This window comes from Siphateles boraxobius, unplaced genomic scaffold (genome assembly GCF_051911475.1).
Source record: "Siphateles boraxobius isolate OS27281-9 unplaced genomic scaffold, OSU_SipBor_1 26, whole genome shotgun sequence".
Lineage (NCBI taxonomy): Eukaryota > Metazoa > Chordata > Actinopteri > Cypriniformes > Leuciscidae > Siphateles > Siphateles boraxobius.
The window spans coordinates 17,801,651-17,829,179 of record NW_027508876.1 but is presented as its reverse complement, the minus strand read 5'-3'; the positions used below and the strand labels follow the sequence as shown (position 1 = coordinate 17,829,179).

The 27,529-nt window shown below is 37.6% G+C and overlaps 1 protein-coding gene across 1 annotated transcript in view; it reads right to left on the bottom strand.

Moving 5' to 3' along the window:
* prex2 (phosphatidylinositol-3,4,5-trisphosphate-dependent Rac exchange factor 2) overlaps window positions 1-27,529 on the bottom strand; it is a 125,757-nt gene that overhangs the window by 35,900 nt on the left and 62,328 nt on the right. The window contains exons 20-32 of the mRNA XM_077244580.1: window positions 25,642-25,778; window positions 22,875-22,992; window positions 21,879-22,063; window positions 19,202-19,363; window positions 17,094-17,313; window positions 16,793-17,000; window positions 8,904-9,083; window positions 7,336-7,430; window positions 6,867-6,949; window positions 5,300-5,390; window positions 2,842-2,970; window positions 2,043-2,084; window positions 652-857 (exon numbers count right to left, since the gene is read on the bottom strand). Coding sequence (XP_077100695.1) covers window positions 652-857; window positions 2,043-2,084; window positions 2,842-2,970; window positions 5,300-5,390; window positions 6,867-6,949; window positions 7,336-7,430; window positions 8,904-9,083; window positions 16,793-17,000; window positions 17,094-17,313; window positions 19,202-19,363; window positions 21,879-22,063; window positions 22,875-22,992; window positions 25,642-25,778 — 1,856 coding nt within the window. The remainder of the gene's footprint in view (window positions 1-651; window positions 858-2,042; window positions 2,085-2,841; window positions 2,971-5,299; window positions 5,391-6,866; window positions 6,950-7,335; window positions 7,431-8,903; window positions 9,084-16,792; window positions 17,001-17,093; window positions 17,314-19,201; window positions 19,364-21,878; window positions 22,064-22,874; window positions 22,993-25,641; window positions 25,779-27,529) is intronic.

Genomic DNA, 27,529 nt, shown 5'->3' with positions numbered 1-27,529 from the left:
TTTTTCTTCTTATTTATTTAAATCCAGAATAATTTATTCAAATTTAATAGATTGATTGAAATTAAGATATAAATTATACAAAACGAAATACAAACATACGTATGAAGTGGTCAAAAATCTTCCCTTACTCACTTCATATCTCCCGACAAATTGAATTCAATCCATTTCCATGCCCTTTATAACGTATTCAATTTTCTATATTTTCTTTCCTGATTTTCAGATTAAATTCAAACAAAACAGAACAAAACAAACACAAAACAGAACAAAACACAAAAAATGTAATTCTTAAATGCTAATAACACATTGCCATTATTGTAATTAATACATTTCATTATTATTTTTAACATTAAGTATTTATTGTTTGTATGTCTTTTATTATGTATTTGTTGGCATAATTTTAAAAGCTCCTTATAATTCACATCACTCTGATGGCTTATTGCTTGAACAACTATATCTTACAGGCTATGCATCAGACACAAAACACCATAATGTTGTTACTAAGAAGGCTGTGATAAATCCAACTGGGCTGTGAGACACTGGCCACATTGAGCAGGATTCTGACACATTCGTATCCAACTCAAAGGAGGATGTCAGACTAGAGAGGCTGGTGAGGCTTATTTTTAAACCCCACTGACTGTGGCAGGTACTCACCAAGTTTGGGGAGAGTAGGGATTGAAAATGGAACAAAAGACCAGCGGAGGAGATCTGCTCCAGCCAGCGGTGACTGGCTTCCTGACTTTCACTCTCAGAGCCGAGAGCTTGATTTAACACAGCCAACAACTGCTCTGAGAAAGAGCAAACCGCCGCCACCAGACTCTGACTGAACACCATATCCCTCCTCAGCTGAATCTCTGAGTCTGAGGAAAGAGAAAAACAGTAAAAATTAGTAATGTAGTGGAAAATCTAAGCCATTAGCTGTTTTGTACGGTCATTCCTGGGTGAACTACACCTTTAGTGCCATCTCATTCAAAATTAATAAATCTTATCACATTATATTTCATTTTAAGTCGTCACATTATGTTTTGTGTTCAGAGACTAAAATAAGAACCAGTCGTGGCTCGTCTAGGGCAGGTGGAGCCCCACCAAAATATCCATCATAACATAGACCTCTAAACTGAATCAATAATAATTTGTACAGCATTCGGTAACAAATATTTTTGGATTTTCTAGACCATTTTAAGTGGTAAAGTGAGCAATATATATTAAAATTTAGTGTATGGCTTCGGCAGGCATGTTTTATGATACGGGTGCCTGAGCCGTCCTCAGCTCTACAGCGCCCCACAATTTTTCAATTTAAATCTGTGGTGAAAAATGGAACTGCAGCGAGTTCTTTTTGAAAGCCATTGGGGCAGATTTCAGACTACTCTGCTTATTTTCACTATGTGTGTCTGTCAATCAACATTAGAGCGCCACCCTCAGGCTGACATCTGACAACAGTGTGTCTGCATGCGTTCAGCGAATTAGAAAATAAAGCTTATAAAATGTTTATCATAAACTAGCGCTAAGACCCAGAATCTCCCCTACCTAAATTTACGCTCAGAAGCCGCTACTGATCAGAACAACTGAGTGCTGACAAATGATCTGAAGACATATTAAACAAACTTCTCACTTCCCAATGAACCTAAAACACATTAAACAGCATAACAAAAGGCTGCTCATTTTTCCCTGCCAAATATATTTAATTTAGCTGCATTTTCTAGTCATAACCTTGAAAAACTGTCTTTTTATTAAATTAAATTTCCTTAAGGGGATTGCAGATGTCTCTAAGGGCTCCGCTCATGTGGATAATTTTTCTCGAAGGACGCTGGGCTGCTGTTTGCAGGTGTATGAGAACTGCTGTGTGGAGACATTCTCAATTCAGAGTCATTTATTCAGGGTGACCTCAAAAGACTGCCTACTGTTTGGTGTGACAGATTATAGTACATAAGATATGAATAAAAGTGTGGTGGAGAGACCGTATAGATGAATGTTCATTATGTGTCATGTATATTAATAGTATTTGAATTATATGCCCAAGTGAATTTGCTTTAATCGACACCCACCTGTGTATTGCAGTAGGACCAACAGTAGCCGAGTTTTCACCTCTGAGAGAACATAAAAAGCAGTAAGTTCACTTAATAAAAATCAGTACATGATCAGTCTCCTTAGCTTCAGATTTAGCACATTTAAGTGAAGTGAAATAAAATATAATATAAAATAAAAATAAAACAATAAAATAAAGTTTTGCCCATTGATAGTAGCAATTCTGATTATTAATATTATTATTAATAATTAAGCAAATATTTAATTTTCTGCTGTATATAGTGAATTGAATAAGAAGGCTTTGCACTGAAATTATACACAAAGAATTGACACAACTCAACTGATAAAATAAATAAATTAAATAAAAATAATAATGAAATAAAATAAAATAATTGCAAAAATTACCAATGTAACATTTCAATTATCATTATTATTATTATTATTATTAATAAATTAAAGATTTCATTTCCTGCTATTATAGTCTTAAGCTCACCAGATTGGACTGCACACTTTAATGTTTATCTGTTGTTTATCCTGCAAATTCATCACATTTAGCACTTACACACAGACACATACAGCAGTGTAAGGCAGTTAAATTGCAGAAGATTGCTTTTTCAGCCATTGCTGACAACTGACCTATGAGAGTTTATGCCAAATATTCACTCTCTCCCCTCCATAAACTCACATTTAGCAGTGTGTGCTTGAAAAATTCCCTATAACTTCTCTCACGACTGCATCTAGCCCTATCAAGAGCTGCTTGAGTAGTTGTTTTTGGCCAGGATTTTACGTATGTGGTGTGTCTGTTTTGAAACCACTGACCTTCTGCAAACTTGGCTATGGTGTGTGTGAGAGCCTGAACACTGCTGGGCAGGTTCCACGGATCTTGCTTGACGTGAAGCCGCAGTTTCTTTGTGCAGTTGAGCTTGGGCTCCATGTCCTGGTGGAACTCTGTCCAAAAACAATCACAGGTTCATTTGAGTCAAACGTGCATGATAGTACATGGCCAACACGGAAAGACAACTAGGAATACACATTTACGCAACACACAAGACTCTGTGGAATGGGATCAGTAGAGTCTAGTGCTTTGAAAATATATGTTATTTAGCTCCAATGACCTTAAAGTGGATGGCTCTGGCCGTAAAAGGTGTCAACCCTTGTTACATGCTGAAGATAAAAAGCTATGGAGCAGTGACACACTTATGCCATTTCTCACACACACTTTTTGAGGAAAAGGAGGTAGGTTGAAATGATCTTCCATCATTCAAATAATTTCAGCGATTATATAATAATTTCCTTTGAGATCTCTGTGGGGATGTAAACATTTTCAAGAAATGATCTACCACACAGAGAAACACAAGATCCACAACTGAGACAGTTGACAGGGACAGTGTAAAATCATGATAACTTTGAAATAAAACAGAATGGTACATACTGCAGTGTTTTTTGTGCAAAATTTTTTTTATCTAATGTTATAGCACATAATAATATTGAACATATAACCATAAGTATAGGTAATTTAATATTAGTAATTAGTATATGGATACAAATGTATTGCATTTAAATAATAATAATACAAAATAAAATATAAATATGCAGATACAGCAATACTGTATTTAAACATCAAGGTTTCAAATATTTCAAATATTTCTGCATTTGCATACTGTACATATATATATATATATATATTTTTTTTTTTTTTTTTTTTTTTTTTTTTTTCAACCACACACAGAATAAAAGTTTAGGTGCAATACAAATGGTTGCCATTTATTTGGAGTGTTTATGTAGCCATGGTCTAGTCACTAGCCCCATAATAAAACAGCTCAATTTCTAACTCAAATCCCATTTTCTCACTTGCATGCATGTGAGAGCTTAAATAAACAAATCACGTGCACAGCCACACAAGTTATAATCAACCGTTAAACTGTGAGGATTACATAGCAATCTGCTCATCTCCTTACAACAGCAAAGCAGCAACATTTTGTGGAGGTATAAAACTAGATTCAGACCACACACACACACACACACACACACAGATAGAACCCACATTTGCTGATTCATCACTTTGTATAAGGATTTATTTCCCAGGTAAGACTTCCCTGCTTTCAAATATCACTAAAACAATGCCTTCTCTGTTTATTAACCTACACAATGACCTTGAGCCACATCCTGTGTGAAACTGTGCCTTTGGGAATAAACTTTATTATCACATAAACCGGTGACTCAGGAGTTCCTGCAGGCTGCATTAAAGTTTGTTTCTACTGACAACACACTGAGGGGTTCATACCTGGAGCTGTTTATCTCCTGTTCAGCTTCAGGCTCCTTAAATTAAAAATGTTAATGTTTATAGAGATTAAATCATATGGGTGAAACTCATTTAAAAGTGAGCATCACTACACACTATTTTACTGGAGTGCGCTTGAAGTGAGAACTCGTGTTAAGAATTATGTAAATAAAACTTAGTGTCAGATATCACCTTTTTGTTCTTATGTTTAATTCAAATTGCATATTTTTCCATGTGGTTTTTGTAAAATAAAATAAAATAAAAAATAAAATAAAATAAAATAAAATAAAATAAAATAAAATAAAATAAAATAAAATAAAATAGGAGCAGTGTTCCTGTCAAGGGTGCAAAAACGTCACAAAATCTAGAATGAGACAGAGGAAGTGACCCAGACGATCTCTATGAGTCTAATGTCCTAGTGTCCTCAGATCGGGAAATGTTCTACGCTATCTCTAGCAGTCTGGTGTTCTTTATCTGTCCCAGATAAAATGAATTGCACCGATTTGATTAGGATGATTTGTGGTTAAGGACAAAGCTGAGGTTGTAGCAGTCAATCACTGAGATTCTACACACGGCTCGAAGGAAACTCCCAACTTTAGCCATACTTCCTTTTGTCAACCAACCTGAAATACACATGAAATACAGGCCCAGATTTATGTCACTCCTTTTTTTCCCTCTTCCTACTCTCACATAACTGACATCACAAGGAGACGTTTCGGAGTGGCAGTTCGAGAAAAAGTTTGAAAATCCATTATCGGAGATCCCTGGAGATCTTCTTGAGAACATAATCTCATAAACATGTATAGTTTATAAGTTTCAGCACAGTCAATGCACTTTAAGTGAAGTGCTCATAAGTCCGACTTAAGTTATGCAAACCATAACAAAAAGTTCACTGAGCCATGAAAGTCCCTTTAATGAATATTGTCTGTGTGAATAACCCCGTGATAACAGGAATAAAACAACATTCAGTTCATTAAAATTAGAATCTCTTGATACCTTGAAGTCCTCGTCCCGGAGTGAAACACTTTGTCTGTTCAAAGGCTCGTGTCACGGTTGCCCCTTTCAACAAACTGGTGATGGACTCCACCTGAAAATTAGATCAGTACATCATAGGAAATTCAATTTTAATTTGTTGACTAAGAAAATACGGACAAACTCGTCATGAGTATTTTGGGTTTAAAAACTCAGTCCCATTGGTGTTATTAAACAGAGCGCCCAATGAGGCAAACAAAAGCCCCTTGAACTCCCACCCCGTCAGCCGGAAAACATTTGTGCTGCATGTGAACCGGGAGTGTTGCTCTCCCGGAAACCTGCGTGCTATAAAGCAAACAGCATGCGTGAGCCGCTCCATTTTACTGGTGATTGAGACATCCTCATTAAAAAGTGTGGAGAGTGAGACAGAACAGATTGATCTCTGGGGGAAAATGACTACATCCGTGGGGCATTACGTGAGGGGTTTTAGTCTGTTTTTAGGTGTCAAAGAGGTCAAAGGTGAAGCTAAGTCTTGGGATAAAGCAAAATGGAAGCAAAACAACTCTGTGCATTATTTAATAAAACAACATATTTTTTAAAGAATAATTCAATAGTAAACTTTAGTTATTTTTACTTTATTTAGAATATTAATTAAATTATTCAAATTAAATTAAAATATTACATATGAAAATGAATGATTATTAATTATTTTTATGAAAATATAAATGGGTAGCTGAGATAATGACTTGCTATATGTCAAACTATTTTAAACAATGTTTTTGATCATTCTTATTTAGTACACAACGTATTAATGGATTACATGTAAAATTTGCACTTCAAATATGTCACACTGCCAGACCATATAAAGAATCTGTTAAAAAACACTTTATAACTAGATAAAATTCTTAATTAAGGAAAAGGGTATCAAGAACTTTATTGAATAATAATTTATAAATAAATATAAATGAATTAGTGTATTAAGTTAGAAATCTATTGATATTAGGTCTGTAAAAATTACCACGTTAATGCATGCGATTATGATTTTTTTTTTCAGTTTAACGCATTAAAAATATTTAATGCAATTAACTTATTGTTTTTTGTTTTTTTCTGTCCTCCTTTGGCTGCGCTACAGTAGGCTATATCATGTTTTTACTTTGGAGATTCAATGTGAAAGTATAAATGAAAATGTATTTCACTTTATATAAATGTATAAAGTGAAATCAAAAAATGTAATGTTAGGTGCGATTTATTGCAGAAAAATGTGTGATTAATTAGTTATTTTTTTATCGATTGACAACACTAATAAAAATATGCAAAAACAACTTTAATGTTAGGTGAGATTAATAGCGATTACTTACAGAAAAATGTGTGATTTTTATTGATTTACAGCACTAATTAATATACACTAATCGAACACTGTTATTAATGCTATAATCACAAACAATAACTATTATTATTAGTATTATTATTTGTAATATACCTGTATATACAAAATTGTACATGTACAGTTCACATGAACAACTGAACCAAAGCTCTAGAATAAATGCATGTGCATGTATAAACTTGTATAAACCAGACAGCAAACACACACCTGACTGAAAAGATGCTCCAGGAAGCCATGTAGCTTCTTTTGTTTGTCGTGAGATATCCACACACTGGTCGGCATCTCATCACCTGTATTTGATTGATTACGTGTGTGTGTGGAGAGAGGGTGAAGCGTAATCATTAGAGGAAATGCACATTTAACACAGAGCCCTTAACACATTGGTTTCATTAGTGAGCTATTGCCATAACAATGCAAACACGTCTCTCTTTCCTGTCCCTCTCTTCCTCCATCTGTTCAGCAGTTAGCATCAAATGGCCATCAATTTGGCAGACACTGTGTTTTGGCGGGTTCTGTTTGACTAAGTGGAAAATGCGTGCTTGATGTGCAGTGCAACGAGATAAGAATCAGTCTGAAAGGCATATCCAAGCTCTTGCCAAATTTGATTAGAGTCATGGAGGAGTGAACTAACAATGGTGTTGTCAGATGTGTGCAGGATGATATCTGGTTGCGTTACCTGAGTCCATCTCATCACTGTGCACATAAGAGCTGCAGTGACTGCTACAGATGCTGTTAAAGGACGCAATTGAGTTCCTGTTGCTGTTACAATCACTGGAAGCAATCAGATGAACATGCATGTGTTACGAACAAATTATGACTACTAATACTCAACAATGCAACCACAAAAAACCCACATTAAACAACATTCATAAATACCTCTGTAGAGTTTTTAATCACAAGGCATCTGTTAAAGTGCTCCTATAATGCTTTTTTGAATATTACCTTTCATGTAGTGTGTAATATAGCTGTTTGTGAAAGTAAAAGGTCTGCAAATTTTCAAAGATCAAAGTGCACAATAAATTGTTGTCTTTCAAAAGAAAGAACCGTTTCTGAACTGCCTGAAACGAGTCGTCGGTAATTCCAGTGTTAATTCCTGTTCAAACCTATGCAGGCTTGTAACAAATTTGCCTATTCCAAGTCTATAGTCTTCATTGAGACTTCATGTCGAAAAGCTCCATTTTGCATACACTTCCAAAGGATTAGAACTTGTGCTCGAATTGATACATTAAAACCAACACAATCTTTACTGTTCGTATCACTGTGTATCAAGTGCTGAGGAGGCCTCCGAAGCTGAAATTCAGATATGGTAATGGACGATTTGTTTCTGATAAGCGCTGTTAGCAGTAGACCAAGCACAACAGGCCGGGCAATCTGACCAATCAGAGCAGAGTAGGCTATCGGAAAAGAGGGGTTTAGAGATACTGAATCCTTTATCAAACCATTTAAGACACAGAGAAAAGGGGTAATGCTGCAATGTATATTATGAAAACATTGAAGTGTTTTTTGACCTTGGATGCATGTAAACATTGTAGGAGACCTTCAAATTACAGAAACCTTCAAAATAGCATAATAGGGCCACTTTAAGATCACAGTACATTCTTCAGAATTTACTAATTTGTGAGCTCAGTTGAGCCAGAAACATAAGCCTAAAACAACCCCCCCCCCCCCCCTCTTTCTTCATTGACAGCCACTCAAATGTAGCTGTGTATTTTTTATTTGCGAAAAAAGTATATGCAGTAATATTGTGCAATATTTTTACAAATTAAAATTATTGTTTTCTATTTTAATATGTTTTCAAATATAATTTATTCCTGTGATGTTAAAGCTTAATTTTAAGCATCATTACTCCAGTCTTCAGTGTCACATGATCCTTCAGAAATCATTCTAATATGCATGATTAGGAAACATTTCTTATTATTATCAATGTTGAAAACAGTTGTGCTACTTAATATGTTTGTGGAAACTGTGATCATTTTTTTTAACAACCTTTCGTAACAATGAAAAAATCTTTACAGTCACTTTTGATAAAGCGGTTGCATCCTTGCTATATAAAAGTATTAATTTCTTTAGAAATTACTGACCCCAACCTTTTGAAAGTTGGGCCTAACAAAAGTTCCTTCAGTTATGACTGTATTCACAATACAGCGCTGCCTCTCATACTGCATTGCTTACATAAATTAATTACAATACATAAAGTAATTTATAAATGTAATATTCTATTCTGTATATTGTAAGACACCATACCTGTAGGAGTCCCTGTTGCTGATAGTGTCATGACCCGAGTCCTCCTGCTCATCTCCGGTCACATTAAAACACACTTTCTTCCCGTTGCGTTCACTTTTTTCACTCTCACTCTCAGCTGAAATGTAGCTCTCAGTAGGCTTGCCTTCAGACCCGGTGGGATGTGTGATAGAGGAGAGCAAACTGTGGGAAACACAGAGAGAAAGAGGACCAGAGAGATAAATCACACATTAATCACAATGCAATCTATGTGCAATAAAAGAGTCAAAATCTACACCTCCAGAAACATGTTCACGACTCACATAAACAGAGGGAGAGATACATCACTTTATGACTCTGTTACAGTGAACCAGAGGTGGACAACACAATAAATACAAGCCGTTAAAAACATGATTGAAATAAGATTGAAAATAATAATAATTATTAGATAAAATAAATAAATAAATGTTGATGGACTTGGACTGCCGTATTGAAATGAAATAAAAAACAATAAATAAAATGCTGCATTCAAGCTGCTGATCACAGAAATGGACATTACATTTACCATACAACAACAATGGTAAAATGGAAAAAGTGATTATTTTTATTGACTAGATGTGCACTGTGTGTGATAAATATTGCAACAGAGATGAACAAATGTTTATTATAACAGGAGTATTCTATCAAATGAACATATATTTTTATTATATTATTTTTCCATAACAAAATATATAAACTTTGTTGTGTCTTATTCTGTAAAAATGCAGTTCTTACATGTTTTTATTTTCTGTCAAAGGTGCTGTATGTATTTTTTTTTTGACTGAATAAGGGATAATAATACCATAATGCATTTGCAGATAGGAAACGTGCTAAGTTTGCATACTTGTTTCGCCGAAAAACAATGCTACAGCCAGTTATTCTTCTCTGAAATGTGCGTTTCATGTGCGTTCTGTTCTTGTTTTGGACTGTGTGATTCCACCAACTGCCAATTTACCCAATAGTATTTAGATAAACCAGGTTGCCAGTTGGCCGAAAAACAACTCTCTACAATATTTTGAATTTGCACAATACCCATTTCAACCACTACCTGTCAATATTATACTAAACCTTTCATTTTGTCTTTGTATCATTTATTGTCTTATTCCTGTTGTTTGTGGATTCATTTCTATTGTTTGCAGCTTGTTTTAGTTTGTATTGTGGCTTATTTCCAGTATTTTGTGGGTTTCTCTGTTGCATTTTTAACTTTTATTCACATTTGTTGTGCTGTGAAACCCAGGGTCTCAAACAACTGTCCCTTCCCAAATGGAAATGGTTTTAAGTTATATTCCAAACATGTTTTGGGAGGATCGGGCACAGCATGTCAGAGAGTTGAACGTGTGAGGATGACCAGAGCCAAACAAAATCACAACCTGTTTGTGCTTGGCTTCCGGACAACAACTCGAGGAAGTTAGAGGTCCTCCAAATATGAATAACATCAAAACACGCATATACAGCTGTGTCAACAGTCATAACTCCTCTAAGTTCCCCTCCTGGAGAATGGCGAAAAATTTTTAGATGATGCTGGCAAACTTGATGGTTCTCACACATGGGGACATTTAAGTTATATTTTCAATTTGGTTTTGAGGCCCAGTCTCTCCACACATGAACACACTAACATGTCAAGCGTTGTTTGAGTTTCAGACAACCCCCTCAGGGTTCTTTTAATGAGAGGGGACACATAAACATACTTTCGTGGAATATGTTCCCTTATGAGCGCAAACCGTAACTCTAATTCTCATCATAATAATAAACAAAAAAAGCCTGAAGGCCTCTCAAGCTGCCCTAGTTCTCCAACTATGCAGTCAGAGGCTGTTTGATTCCGAATTTGTCAGAAACCGACTCCAATTCCAATTCCTGTTTGTGGAATCGACCGAGTTGATTCCAAGAATCAATTCTTCAATGTTGTTTTCAATTCTTTCTTTATAAGAGGCCATATTATGCCAGTTTACAAAGTCTTGACTTTGTTTTTGGGGTCTAGTTTTTTATGCTTGAATGTAAAAAAAAACGCACATTATTTTTCACATATTTTTACACATATTTTACAGAATGGATGAATTAATTAATAGCTCTATTGAACTGAAATGTTCTATTAAAGAGGAGTCTGTTCCATTTGATGAAATCGATTCCAACCTTTGGAATCAATTCACAATTCCCAACACCTCGGAATAAAGGAATTGATTATTTTTTTAATCGACTCCCAGCCCTAACAATGTTCCCTCTTGGTAAAGCAGACTGGTCGCCACCATCGAGTACCATTCTGTCGACATTAAAAAAAAAAAGAGTACCCACTGCCGTTTTTGTGCTGGAGCTTAATAAGGAAGTGAGCGCAGCATGGGGCCTCGAGGAGCAAAGAGCATCAAAGTGTGAAGAAATGGAGGAGGGGAACAATGATGAGACTCTGCGGGGGAGATCTTGGTTCGGGTCCACGGGCCTCTCTGCCTACGGTCCTTTATACATGACTGCTTTCATGTGACACATGAGGCTCTTTACATTCAGCTAATGTCGTGCAGCTGATTCAGCAATTTCAACTATAATCAGAATGTGACTTCTGGTCAAGTCAGATATTCAAACACCAAAGAGATCACTATCTGAAACATCTGACAAGATAGATCGGAAACATCTGCATTGCACTAGAAGAACAGTATAGAAATAGAGTCAAAGCTAGAGCGAAACAGATTGTGATATGGGATTTATGGTATATGCAATATATATTATATGGCTAAAATGTCCCTTTGATTCTTCAGAGAAAAAGTGAAGCTGTCTAAAAAAAAAAAAGTTTAAAGGGATAGTTCACCCAAAAATGAAAATTCTGTCAGTAATTACTCACCCTAAAATTGTTCCAACCCCGTAAGACCTTCGTTCATCTTCGGAAGACAGATTAAAATATTTTTTATTAAATCTGAGAGCTGGATCACTCCTCCATAGGCTTCTAAGGGATTGAAACTTATTAAAGACATCGTTAAAATAGTCCAACTGTCTACAGTGCCTCAATCTTACGTTTATCAAGGGACGAGGATACTTTTGTGTGCAAAAACAAAACAAAAATAATGATTTTTTTATTTCTTTATTTCAACTATTCATTTCCTTCTCTGTGGGCCTCAAGTCAGTTCACGTAGTGTAATAGCGGAGTGCTTCTGTGTTGTACGTCACACGCATCACACACATGACCAGTGTCGGCCAATAGTGAGCCTACGTGTGACGTACAACAGAAGCACTACGCTATCACACTACGTGAACTGACTCGAGGCCCACAGAGAAGTAAATGAATAGTTGAAATAAAGTCGTTATTTTTGTTTGTTTTTTCACACAAAAAGTATTCTCGTTGCTTGATAAACTTAAGATTGAGCCACTGTAGTCACTTGGACTATTTTAACGATGTCTTTAATAACTTTTCGATCCCTTAGAAGCCTATGGAGGAGGGATCCAGCTCTCAGATTTAATCAAAAATATCTTGATTTGTGTTCCGAAGATGAACGAAGGTCTTACGGGGATGGAACAATTTTAGGGTGAGCTATCCCTTTAAAGATTTAAAGTCAACAGTAAAACCCTATTGCAAAACCATTTGGAAGAACGTTAAGTGATTCATGATTTTTAATAATCTATTTGTAACGGGTGGGAGCAGGAGTCAGGGGACCCGAGCAGGGCCACGGCCTACACAAGGTTCGGGGCCAGCCTCCGTGGCCGTGACAGGGCAGACAAAAAGTTAATAGTTGGCCTCTGCTGCTGTTACAGGGGCATAGAGGGTTCAGAAACAGTCTCCAGCAAGGAGAATTATTCAGCCTCCTGTAATGGAGCCATCAGGGGACACAGTGAGTTAAATGACGTCCTCTTTTGACCATAACAGAGCCGTCAGGGGGAAAGTCTTGGGAGGAGCTGTAGCGGACGTCATCGCCATGTGCGGAGCTGTAGCAGATGTCGCCACCTTGGGAGAAGATGTAGCAGATGTCGCCGCCTTGGGAGAAGATGTAGCGGATGTCGCCGCCTTGGGAAAGCAGTAGCAGACGTCATCGCCATGCGAGGAGCTGTAGCAGATGTCGCCACCTTGGGAGGAGCTGTAGCGGACATCGGTGTGTCATGGGACGAGCTGTAGCAAACGTTGCCGCCATGAGAGGAGCTGTAGCGGACGTCGCCGCCTTGGGAGGAGCTGTAGCAGACGTTGCCGCCATAAGAGGAGCTGTAGCGGACATCGGCGCCTTGGGAGGAGCTGTAGCAGACGTTGCCGCCATAAGAGGAGCTGTAGGGGACATCGGCGCCTTGGGAGGAGCTGTAGCAGATGCTGCCAGCTCAGGAGGAGCAGTAGTGGTCGCCATTACCTTGGGAGGAGCTGTAGCCCCAAGACGGATCCAGTAGGCGTGATGGTACTGGCCAGTGTTGTACTTGACGGGCCAAGCCTCATGGCTGCCATAGGTTAAAGGAGCTTGAGGAGCCACAACACCACCCAACCACCCCCCGAACAAAAAAAAGTTTAGTGGGACCTTGAGCGGTCAGAGTGGGCTCCTCCTCCACTACAATGAAGGGGGATCCATTCAACAGAAAATTCAGAAAACGACCCTCGAGGACCAAAATTGAAAAGTTGTGTTTTTAGTGGTTCATTAAAGGTGCTCTAAGCGATGTCACACGTTTTTTTAGGCCATAACATTTTTTGTCACATACAGCAAACATCTCCTCACTATCTTCTAGCTGCCTGTCCCCTGAACACACTGTAAAAAACGCGGCCTCTGCAGACACCCCAGGCTCCACAAACGGCAACAAAAACAAACAAGGCTAACCCGCACCACAAAACATAACAAACTGTTGCAGCCAATAACTGACAATAAGGATTTGGGGGTGGGGTTTGGGGGGTTAATGCGTGGATGTTTTGTTTGACAATACTTTAAACGTCAACAAGAAGTGACGTCACCCGACATCGCTTAGAGTACCTTTAAGACCAGAAGAAAAAAAGGTAAGCAAATTCACGAATATGGTCCTCGAGGGAACTCTGGGGGAGAAGGATTCGAACCCCTGGTACACCCATGTGATCTCAGTTGTTCTGTGATGAGCAGGACCAGGAGACAATTAAGGTAAAAAACTACAAAGGAAAACAACATGGCCCTCAGGGCAGGAAGTAACATAAAAGTCCAGGGACAAACACATTGCACATATGACACTATTAAGAAAGCAAATAGGATACATTTTGAATTTATGTTGACTTTTAGAGTGACTTTAAGTCAGTGGTTCTCAAGCCACTGTCCACAATTATATTCAAAGTCGCACTAGCCCTAGTTTTGTTTTTCAAAACTTATTTTAAATTATGGGAATTCCTAGTGTCTGTAAATAAAAAAAGTGTCTAAAATAATTCTGATTAAAAGGATTATGATTTCAGGATTTTTATTATTATATTAGAGCTTGTAACTAGTAAAATATATATTAATTATAAACATGCCTATGATGTTTTAAGATTTTATTAATTTACATGACCTTTCCAGCTTCAGAAATCACATTTCCAGGTACAGAAATCATTTTAATCACATCACATTCTAGAGTGTGGGAATCCAGTTTCTTTTTCAAAGAGACAAACAATTTTTAAGGGGGTGAGGTTAGATAAGAAATATCCTGATCTTTACTTTTACATTTTAAAGGCCCATTCACACCAAGGAAAATAGCTCTAATGAAAAATCATTCTAAATATAAAAAACAGCAGAGTCCATTAGAATTGTTAGAATCACTCAAGCAGCAACAGACGACTGTTATAATGAGCATTCACTTGCAATGCACACTTAGAATAAACAGAACGATATAGTCCGCTGGTGTGGATGCTAATATGGTTATTGCCATAGTTATCCTTAGTATGAATGGGCCTTAAATCATTTTGAGATCCCCTTGAAACTTTGCTGAGGCCCCCTAGTGGGTCCTACCTCAGTTCATCCATTTCATCAAATGAAAATCGTCATCATTTCCTCACCTCCTTGCTGGTCCAAACCCTTTATATTTTTTTTCTTCTTGTGTGGACTACAAAAGATATTCTTAAGAATATTCCAGTGAGGTCCAAAAGACATCAATTGTACCCCATTAAATGATGTTTTATTAACAAACTTTAGCAATTTTAAGCAATTTTTAAAAAATTAAGTCATATTAAGTCACACAGGTTTGGAACGACATGAAGTTGGTAAAAAGATTACAGAATTTTCATTTTTGGGTCAACTGACCCTTTAAGATAGTTACACAGTACCAACAAACACCAGGCACCGTCTGAAACCATCCACTTCTGACCTCTTCATGCTTTGCCTTTCTTAGCTTTTTCTTCATCCCCTCCAACTGTAGAGATCAATGCACTTCTTAATCAACAGTAGAGTCAGAGGCTTCCAGAAGTGGCTCCAATGAGGTACTCGGTTGCTATTTGCCCCATTATTCCTGCATGATAGGGATGGCTGTCTGACAACCAGCTCCAGGCAGTCATTACAGCACTCCCTCTTGCCCAGGGCTGTGAGGAAGGTCATTATCTCCCCACCAGATCAAGGATGGCCTTGCCAATAAGCACAATCACAGAAATTCAGCCAGCAATCGGCTATGACAAGCATATGGCAGCAGCAGAGAAAAGTGCCGCCACCCACCATAGATCAAGACTAGCTGAAATTGCCATCATGTCCACAGAGGATATGACCATGTGATTTCAACTAAATGATGAAAACTCAAAGGCTGATACTGATAATAATGGATGTTTTTTTTAAATTTATACTACAGGTGGTATGACAAGAATTGGAAAGGAAGGAGGGACAGAGAAAGAGGAGTTTCGTAACGCAGTCTTGTTAGGCATTTGTGCTACTTTGCAAATTACTCAGCAAGAATGACATTTACAGTGTACTGCCTGAGTACAGTGCTTCATGGCATTTTTGCAGATTTCCATTTTGAAATACGGCCGACCTCAGAGTGTCCCATTTCCTTCAAGGTGTTAATGTGCTTACATAAAATGAAACCATCAACAGCTCAGCTCAGACAGGAAGTATCCCACCCACCCTCTTTCTGCTTAAGTGTGTCCAACACTTACACACACACAACACATTTAGTTGTTACAGAAAAAAAAAACATAATGCAAACTCCAGATGTTGGGTCATGTGAAATGCACAAAGATTAAATTGTTGCTGGTATAGTAATATCCCATAGAGACTCTAGCAGTCATAAGAACTGTCACATCAGGGAACAATATGTGTAATTTCTGACGTCATTTGATTTTGAATCGAACTTAATAAATCTTACTTAAATCTTATAAATAAACGATGATGTAAATTTAGTTGTGAGACGCAAATTGAATCCATACATATTCATGATTATATCGGTATTGTGCTTGTTATGTGCTATTCACTTTCATACAGTTGCTAAAATATGTTACCTTGCACACTCTTCATAACACAGTCCTGCAAAGATAACAGAAAATTAACTCGCATTTCCTGTCCCGCTGCAAAACATGAGAGCAGTTACAGACTGAGTGCGACCTGGACGCGTCGGTGAATGGTGAGATATTTTGCTAAATAAAATGATTTTGCCAGAAGAATTGCTTATGTCTTGTTCTGTCTGTATCATCTCAGTGAGATTTTGTGAGGGTTTACGCATTCGCTGTGAGGTGAATTTAAAGTTTTCCGACATTTCAGTGTGGATGATAAACTTTTGGAAAACGCTAATGTGGACAAAAAACTAAGACATAGCCTTAGGTTTTGATTCACTTAAAAAAAATTTTTTTTTTTCTTAAAAGAGTTTATGACAGGTTGGTTTTTTTGTTTTTGTTTTACAAATGTTGTTCAAGGCTAAACCAACACCCCTGATGATGATATATCCGATAGGCCATATGTTAAACATATTCATATGACAAAACAGATATTAGCACAAAAAAAACGCCATACTCATGAATCTGGGCGGCGTAGCACTCCATCTCTTTGACGACAGTGCTGAGTTTGGTCAGAAGTTTGTGGTAGGCGTCCAGGATGAGCAGGTCATCCTCTCGTAGCAGGAATCGCAGACCGTGACCTTCAGCTCTGCTCAGACTGTGTCCGGATGGAGCAGCCATGCTGGTTATACTATGCTGGACGTAAACCATGGGGTTCAGCTTACCTGAAAGCACAAACCAAATCTAATAGAAATGAACTAATTGCTCCCTAGCAGTCTTTAGTTGTACATTCAATTTAGGAATATATTTTCACTCACCCTGCTCTGAATTGCGGCCTCCTTTCTCCAGAGTATTTTTCCTGTTGTCCAGCTGGACTCCGAAGGCACTTCCAAGGGAAGTAGTGGTCTTGGGATAAGACACCTCCATTACGTTGATGTGACAGTTGGTGGGGCAGAAGTCACTGCTGTGTAGAGGGGAAACCTTAGACTTCGCCTGCTTGAATGTGGGCCAGGCCCGGTTCTTCAAAACCCGTGAAAACTGAGAGCAGAAACGGATTAGTGTAAGATATACAGGTTATGAACAAAAGCTTATTGGTTTTTATCTAAATCATCTAAACCAGTACTGCAATACAAAAAAAAAAAAAAAAAATTTCCAACCAGCCATGCTTCAATAAGGGCTAGCCACAATATATCATTGGATTGAGTGTAGTATGCTAAAATGCAAAGTACAGTATGGCTCAGCACTTTCCCATCATGCCCTGGTCCAGTATAATCTTAAGATCTATTAAGTGTACAAAAGCTTAATCTATACAAAACAGACTATAAATACACCAGCCCACCAATCACCTACTCATCCTGGAAATGGAGGATCTTGTTTGACAGATAGTATATTAAACTGTGCTGGGAGAAAAAACTTAAACCAGTCTAAGGTGGTTTAAGTCAACAGGCTGGTTCTGTAATCATGAACAACTAGAAAAAATAATTTAAAATCATTAGTAATAAAACACAGGAGGACGACCATCGACATCGGCCACACATAATGCCCTACTTGTAGAAAATCTATCAATCAGGGGTAACTTATTTACAAAGCAAAATTGCTTGTTAATGGTTCCACACTGCACCTGAAATTACAACCATTAAACTTGCATTTAGAGTTACGGTTTCAGGCACAGGATCATGTAATTAAATCATCTGACAAGACTTCAATGTTCCCCTTGAGCAGGGTTTTGAACCTCGCCTTTTTCCAACAATGACATAACAATTGTATGGCTGTGGTCGGGTATGGCTGCACTCACGGACTACACTGGATGGGTTACAGCTGCACTGGACACATAGACTCCCTTCAGACCTGACTTCCCACATTCCTGAATAGCTTTGACAAACAGGGAGCTTCCGTGTCCGGGGTCCGGACCCTGCCAGACCTCTCACAGGGCCCTACTGAGAACGCAGCAGAAGGGAAATTATGCAACAGGACGGGATGTTCAGAGCTATTTATAGCCGGTGAAGCAACGGCTAATTAATCCAGTGCTGAGTGGGATGTTGAATCAGATCACAGGGAAAAACAAGGGAAACGGTCAGATGCTTGCAGACATATTTTCCTTTTCTCGTTCCAAATAAAAGCAGCTGATGGAAATTAAAAATGACATTTTGCACAATCCCGTTTCCCTTGGTACTGGTGGACTCGCATATTTCATCAATCAAAGCCAGCTGGTGTTAAAAAGGACAGGGTGGGACGGTTTCCTGTTCTGTAACCTAAATAGAAGTGCTACAAGTCAAACCAAGTTTTCTTAGCTGCAGCCTTCTAAAGGCCACCAACCAAAGAAATGTATCAAAACATTCAAAATAGGTTTTCTTGCACAGAGTTAGATCCAGTCTGCTTAAAACTCCAGCATATAGTTGTGTTTTAGATGTGGGTGTGCAGGTGTCACCACTAGGTTTTTGTATCTAGCAAAGACTTAAAACAAGCTTAAAAAATAACAGCTAAAATTAAGTTCAAACCAAAATTTAAATTCTGTCAATGTGTTGTATCTGAATATGCACAAATGAAAAGTCAAGGAAGGAATCTTCAGTCATATCTGCTACTTTATCATATTTTTTATTATTTTAAAATAATAAATAATAATATTCAGTTTTAGATTTCATGTACTATTGTCTTCATTATTTGATGGTCCATTAAATGTCCATTCCACGGAAAAGAGCAGCATAAACTTCTCTTTCATTTTACACTTGTTCTTATTTTGACTTATTTTACATTTACTTCCACGTTTTGCTAAAATTGCACAGCACTGCACAGTTGTGCTTTACAAATCCCTTGACATTAAGCTTTCCTAGTGAACACAACAGTCATGCTGGTCCACTGGCTTACACCAGCACAAACCAGTCCAGACCCATTTTAAGAAGAAGTGTTTCAAACAATTGGTCCTGACCTTCCTGTAATTGGTGATTCTTCGATTGATATGCTCCAGTCTCTCGCCGCACATGGCACTGAATCTGGTCTGCAGGTCCTCTGGGATGAGCTCCGTGCTGGAGCTCAATCGACTGCAGGTCTGCACCAACTGCTCATCGTTCCTGGCAAAGGCCTCTAAAATCTGACAAATCACACAAAGAAAGACATAGAGTGTGGGTTTGGGCAGAAAAAAAGTGCTTTGGTCATATAACAGATGTGCTTTCCACCATTCATTTGTTAGTAATGAAGATGAAGTGAGCAAATCTGCTGTAGGTCAAAGTGAGTTAGAAACACTGAATGCATTTCCCAAAACAGATACACAGAATTTAGTTGTTCCCTTGTGGTTATTGCAGGGACATGATGCATCTAACCCTTATTTCATTAATACTTGTATGACTGTAAAAACCTTACACTAAAACAAGAGTAGATGTCCTGTGACACTTTATAGGAGAGTTTTAGACTATTTAACACGGTACACAGTAACCATGAGTTCCCAGATCATTTTCAGTGAGAAGGAAGCAGCTTTTGCATATATTTAATTATTTTTTAAATATTCACAATCAATCAATTAATCACATCTAATACATATACAAACTATATACAAACGTTTATGTTAGATCATGATTAATCGATTTGACCGCACTAATTATATTATAAATTCTGAATGGATGTCATCTAACTGGTTTAATTATGAATTAACATTTTATATGGAGAAAATATAATTTAAAATTATTATATTATGTTCTTTAAATACTTATAAATACTTATATAGATATACATACACACACACATGCAATACATTATATATATATATATATATATATATATATATATATATATATAATTTATTTAATATATAATATGATATATGATTGATCAATCATATATATTTTATTTAATGAATATAATATATCATATGGATATTATTTAATGAACGAAAATATAATATATATATAATATAATTTTAATAATATAAGAACCCTCGATAACAAAACAAAGTGTAATAATATATAGAGCAATAAAAAATAAAACCAAAGTACAGCACCAATTAGAGTGAATATTTACACACACACACACACACACACACACACACACACACACACACACACACACACACACACACACACACACACACACACACACACACACACACACACACACACACACACACACACACAAAGTTGTAGAAGTATTTTTTCATAAGAGAGAGAAGACTGCCTGCGAGACTGTGGAGACAAGAAATTTAAGAGCACGCTGAGACCGTAACAATTGCATGTAATCTGCCGAACAGCATTGAAATATTAAAATACATCTGAAGAAAGTTTTCCCAGAGGAAGTGCAGACCTACTCAAGCAGATGTTTGTAATAAGGCAGAAATTGCTGGCAGTTAAGCGGATTAAAAACAAAAATAGTCTATAATATGTAGAACATGTCAATACATCAGAGTCCCATTAGGAGCGTTTCTGAGATGTCACTGTCAAGCTGTGATGCCTCCACCGCTGAACGCTAAACAGTCTTGCCTGACAGCTGTTAGTTCATTAACGCAGATTGTAAATCTCAGAAATACATTTTTTGGGAAAGGAAATATGGCGTTCATTCGTAAACAAGCATGATATTCAGAACAGCTGAGATCACACAGGATGCTGCATGCAATGCTAAACATATTCAAGCAAATGTTAATGATCAACAGCAGATATCACACTTCACATAACAGTATCTCTTTCTCTCGCTCTCCCTTGCTGATGCAAAAACAGAGAGATGTGCTCTGGTTTAAAAATTATCTGGTTTCCACAAAAATATTAAGCAGCACAGTTGTTTTCAACATTAACAATAATATAAAATGCTACCGATTCAGCATATTAAAATGATTTTTGAAGGATCATGTCACACTGAAGACTGGAGTAATAGCTTTGCCATCACACACAGAAATATATTATGTAGTTACTTTAAATTTGTAATAATATGAATATGTATTTTTGGGCTGCATTTATTTGGTCAAAAATACATATTCATATTATCCCTACATTTGGGTCGTAATATTTTTTTAATGTTTTTGAAAGTGAATGTATTGTTACAATAAACTATTTAAATATTTTAAAATGGTAATTAAAAAGAGTTTAAAATAGAGCTATATATTGTGATGTAATATTGCACATTGCATCATTGTTTTCCAGTAAACGGGTTCATGAATTTTTAGATGTCATAGAGTTACATTATAGCTATTTTTAAGTAAATTTAATTTAATGAAAAATATTTTTGCATTAATAGTTCTGACAATCATAAACATTGCTGAATGAAAATTCTGGCACAGTGAATTAAAAATAGCAGAAATATGGTTCTGTAAGAACAATAGTTCCATGCGACTCCCTTCCTTAGTTTCCACAAAGCGGTAAGCTCTGTGATTTAAAGTGTTTATCCTTTTATTCTGCAGCAGGGGGTCGTAAAGACCATTTTTTATTTGTCACACACTTGGTTTAATATACTCTGCTGTCAGCTTCTATCAGTGGCTGTGTGTTATGTGTGAACTGTGAAGAGGCCCTCACAAATGTACAAGACAATCCCTGTCGTCTCCTCTGATTCTGTATGAATTAATTCAATGGTGCTCTACAGCAGAGTTAATGGCTGGTGTGTGTCTCTGGGAACTCATGTGACTCTACCTTGGCCGTGAGGCTGAAAAAGCCTTTTGGTTCCACCATTTTCTCCAAGACGTGACACTTCATCCCGGCCGTACTGTCATACTCGTACATGACGCCGTACTCCAGATACACGTTATCCACCGTCAAGCTAACGTGATCTTTTTTTCCGTCTATTATGGCGATGGTGTTGAACTTGTCCATGACTTCTGTTGAACACACACACCAGTTGTTTCAATGTTACCAGACTGAGCAATGGAAGCATGTTTCCGCCACAGAAAAAATAAAAAAGGGAAGTGTGACTTTTTATCTCACAATTCAGAAATGTTTTCACTATGGCGAGTTATAAAGTCGATTTAAAGTCCGAATATAAACTTTTCTCAGAATTGCATGTTTATATCTCGCCATTCTGACTTTATAACATGCAATTGGGAGATATAAAGTCAGAATTGCATGATATAAAATCACAATTGCGTGTTATAAAGTCACAATTGCGAGATAAAAACGTACAATTGCGAGAAAAAAAATCAGAATTGTAAGTTAATTTCTCACAATTGCGAGCTGGTATCTCACAATTCTGACTTTATAACATGCAATTGGGAGATATAAAGTCAGAATGGCGAGATATAAACATGCAATTGCGAGATGTAAACTCGCAATTGTGAGATAAAAAGTCGCAATTACCCTTTAAATAGTTGTATTCTGTGGCGGAAACAAGCTTCCATACTGAGCAGATCAAAACAGATTAAAGTTAATAATACAAGGCAAATCTTTAGATGGCTGGCGCTCATCTAGAGGCCATCAATCTATTTCCTGTTAGGTAACAAAATACCAAATCACAAATACAAATGACTTGTTTCCATGTCCTGTGAATTCTGCATGAGGCTACTGGAGTGAGACGTGTAAAGTTAGTGTCTAAGAGGACGAAGAAAAGACTAATTATCACAGTCAGTGTGGGAGGATGAAAGAGTGTGTACTTGTGTGTACAGTAAGTGTTTGCACTGGTGTGTGTAACAGCACCTTCAACTTTACACTCAAACACATCTCCGTTCTCCCCTGCGGCTGGCTTCTGATTGGTTCTCTGGTGGTCTTCTTGAGCGCTCTCGCTGTTGTTATACACCCATTTAATGGACTCTTGCTGCAATAAGGAACAACAAAACAACCTTTTCAGACTCGCTCTCAGAACAAGGATTGCAAGTTGATTTCACACTCCTAATGGACACAAAAACCACAAAGCTAAAACGTCTTTTTTTTCCTCCTAAATATCAACAAGACTGGATGTAAAGCAAATGGAGAAGATTCCTCTAAGAATAAAACCCAGTAAATCTACCATGTTTCTCCTTGAGTTTCACTAAAGATTTTAACAATGTCTCAAACATTTGATACCAATATAATACCAAAGTCTGCAATCAAATATCAGAGATTTAAACATTTCTCAGCAAACAAATGATCTCAGTAATGCTATCCAGATTTTATATTGCCTACTTGTGTCTATTTTTATTTCTCCAAAGGAATTTAGAAGAGAAAAAAAGATTAATACTTGAATTAAATATAACTGAGAACTTTATTAAGTTATGAAAAATCAACCTCTGAGCAATGACTTTTCTTCCTAAGGATGTTTTTTGGATGTTCTTAATTGTTACAAACATTATCATGCTTTAATTGAGGGCCTCAGGTTTGTGACTTTACTGATAGTGAACATGGCTTCCCATTAAGGCTGATATATTTCAAGCGAAATCAAAGAACGAACTGGTGTGACGTAATTTCAGACAAAATCAGGCCAAAATTAAATGAGTTTGAAACAAGTTTAAAACAGCCGGCCGAAGCAAACTTTCAACAAAAGTTCACTGCGGCTGAAAACACGTTTGAACTACCATTTAATCTAACCTCGAACTACTCTGCATTCATTAAAATGTAAATCTTCTCCCATTCTCCGGTTCATTTCTTTCATTGAGGTCAGACATGAGTAAATACATGAACACACTGGAGAGCTGCTTTAGTGGAAACGGAAGTTGTTATTCTAATTTCTAGGTTGAAAGCAACACTGACACTGTTTTTTCATGTTTAATACTGTAAAGCTGTTTTCTTTAAAGCAATCTATTGTATAAAGTACTATATGAATAAATGTGACTTGACTTTCTGAATTGCAGAGCTGGTGCAAACATATCCACGTGACTATGATCAGATGCTTTGTTAACTGCTGTTTTCTCATGGCTCTGATTTTTATTGTGTGGTTACTTTGTTATTGAGAAGAAAGCGAGCTGCGCATTTAACTTTGTTCTGCAAATTTTCGCAGCCGAAATCTAGTCATTTCAATGGGAAAAAGAACTTTGCTGTGAGTATATTGCAGCCTTTATGCATTTAACAGTTTAAAGCACATCCACACCAATCCTCTTTTGTCAATGTCTCTCCCCAAAATTTCCCTCTGCTGTTTTAACCAACTGAGATGCAAGTTCTTGATGGTGGGCTGCAAATCCCTGCTTAGTAGGAGGGTGGGCAACCCCCCGCTTTCTTTTTCCATGCCTGATGAAAACCAGAGTCCAGCCAGCGTGCCAACCACACCGCCCTACTTCAGCCTGTGCCAAGCCTGTCCTGTATTACCCTTCAACACAGGCCTGCCCGGCCCATTCCTTAACCCATATCCAGCACACCCCCATCCAGTTTCCTAGCCGCCTTCTACCCCGTGAAAGAAGCGATACTGCTATTATTGCTGGACAATGACCCAGACTGGATCGCAAAGTTCAACAATTTTGCTATGCACTTTGTTTTGCTTTATAGATATTTACTATTCAGAAAGGGTCAGGAATAGTGCTCTTATGGAGGGGCTAAAGGTTATGATACACAGGGCAACTTTTTGAGCAATGTTTCTGGCCAATGTTGCCGTCAACGGGCAACCAGATGAGACACAGGGTCCACGACCGATCTAAATTATCCAGATAGAAATTTATTGCCCATTTTCAATGGGAAAGTGCCCAAGCAACAATCGCTCGGCAAGATTGCCCAGCAACATTGCTCAAAAAGTTGCTCTGTGTATCATCACTATTACCCCTTTTCCACCAAAGCATTTTGAGAGCCGGTTCGGAGCCGGTGCCTACTCGCGAACCGGTTCTTTGTGTTTCGACAGCCAAAGAACCGGTTCTCGGCCAGGAAAACTGGTTCCAAAGCGGCACCAACTCTTTGCTGGACTAGAACCAGAGAACCGTTCTTTTACCACCGTGTCATGCTTACGGCGGGGCTGGAGGCGGGTTTAGATGTGTCCTAAACATATTTTATGACCGCAAAGCCAGGAGAAACATTTGCAGAAACACGATGTAGTCCACCATTGTAATTATTATGCTTGAAGTTGGCGCAAGCGTTTCTAGCTTTTTTTTTATTTTATTTTTTTATTGAAAACATTATGTAAGCAAAGAAGAAAACAGTCAAAATATAGAACAAATAAACGGAAAGAAAAAAAGACACAAGACAGAGGTACATAACTAATCAGAAATGATTACATATCAAAGGAAAAGATTAAAAGACTTACTTATTTCAATTGTTTTTAAAGCCTTCATGGTACACAAGTTAGAGATAATCCCAAAATAATGTACTTGCTAGCGTTTCTGTATGGCGACGTACACAGTGACGTAACGACGTCGTTCGCTGGGCGCTCTAGTCAGTGGGAAAACAAACCGGTTCTGAGAAGGTTCGCAAGTTGAACCAACTCCGAACTAACTTTGAACCAGCACCAGTTCCGAACCAGTTCTTTTTTGGTGGAAAAGGGGTACTTGAGGGATGCTTGTACTCTCACCTGTGTGGGTCGTCGGAACTTCCTGCAGGCCGTGACATGGGCGATGACACTGGCATGGCTTTCTTTGCTCACATTGATCCCATTCACTTTAATAATGCACTGGCCTGGGTGAAGGCCTGCAACTGCCGCAACTGTGCCTTTTGAGAAACAGGAAGAGAGGTAACAGCTGTTTGAAAAGGTGGACAACTTAATTGTGTTGTCTGCTAAAGCCGGTTGCACACTGTGCGATTTATAATAGTCTTTTATGATTGTTGCTTGTCAGACTGTACGAACATGATCATCGCTGTAAGCCATGTCACACTGTAGGATCTCAGTTGTCATTAATGACAGACTGTACGACAGTCAAGACACGTTAAAAATGGACGCACCCAAGAAAACCTGTCTGGAGTTTTACATCTTCAATCAATAACACTTTCGGTGATGTGAGCTGCATTACACGCAGGATTGAAATGGTGGCTACAAAGAAATCCCTCATGACAAGGTCATGGCTTGTCTTGAAAAACAAAGACAATTTGACAGTCGTCATAGAAGAAGTCACACTGCAGGTCTGTGAGTAAAATCTTCTGACACTGCCGGAATTTCGTCGGAGGAAAATTTTATCACAACGGTCATTAATCGGCTGTCGGTGAACATGTCAAACTAATGATCAAAGAATTTTAGCCTAGGATCAGAGGAACCTTTTAGGATTCCAAAAGGTCAATTTCTAAAGATAGAATAGCATAATCCTAGAAGTATTATTCTGCTACCGAGACTAGTGCCATTAGCTTAGCAAGATGCTAATTCCTGATTATCCCCTGCAGAGTGCTATTTATTAACTAATTTACTTAGTATCTGTGTGTGCTATGTATTATGTTAACTGTAGTTTCATGCCATTAGTTTAACAACATGTTAATTTAATTGGCAATATGTAGGCTAAACTATATTGAGTGTTCAAGTTATTATTTCTGTGCTAATTTACTTCAAGTACTTTGAGGGCATCAAGCCATTAGCTTAGCAAAATGCTAACTTCGTACAGTAGAATAAATAGAGCTTGCATGTTGCTGAGTGCTATTTGTGTGACATTGAGTGGTTGCCCATGTAAAGCATCTCAAATTGATCACTTAATGATAAGGTTGTATGTTTTGGAACAGTGATTGTGCATACAAAAATGAGAAAGGGAGAATCACAAATCAACACAAATCTTCTAAACACACAATCTCATTTTTACAAACAGATCCATAAATAGCCACTAAATCAATGCATAAGCAGAGCATGAATAATGGACAAGAGTTTCTCTGTGGTTACTCTTCTTTTAAAGTTCACATCCCAATGCTAGTCAAGCACATCACATAAACAGCTTGACCCCAAGGTTAGGATCCACAGACAGATCCACTTGGCAAAGGCGCCACGTTCTGCATTACGGCAGGTGGTACTGTAAACTGGAACGAATGTGACTCTAGTTAGTTTTCAGACAAGCAAAGCACATCAGTAAAATCAGGAGCTGTTTATCTGTAGATGATGTGTGGTTTCTATAAAAGTTGTCTGAAGGCCAGGCCGACACGAGATAGACTAAATATTCATAGATTGTTTGCATAATCTCCTAAACAAACACAGAGCTTATACTGAATATCTCTTTATGTATTAAAAGTGCATGCCTCTGTAAAAGGCCCCTGTTTCTCTAATCACATTTCATGGTCTGAAGTCTTTACGCTGCATTTTTTTTTTCCCTGAGTAAATGCTCTCTCACTCCTGGAGCCAGTGAAACTCAGGCAAAAGCAATTTTTAAGAACAAGCAGGCACATTAGGCAGGGTAATAATTATCATAACTCCCCGCTGAGCTTACGTACAGCAATCGCTTGAAGGAGCAGCCGACCTTCTAAATGTGGGTGGAGAAACTCAAATGATTTTG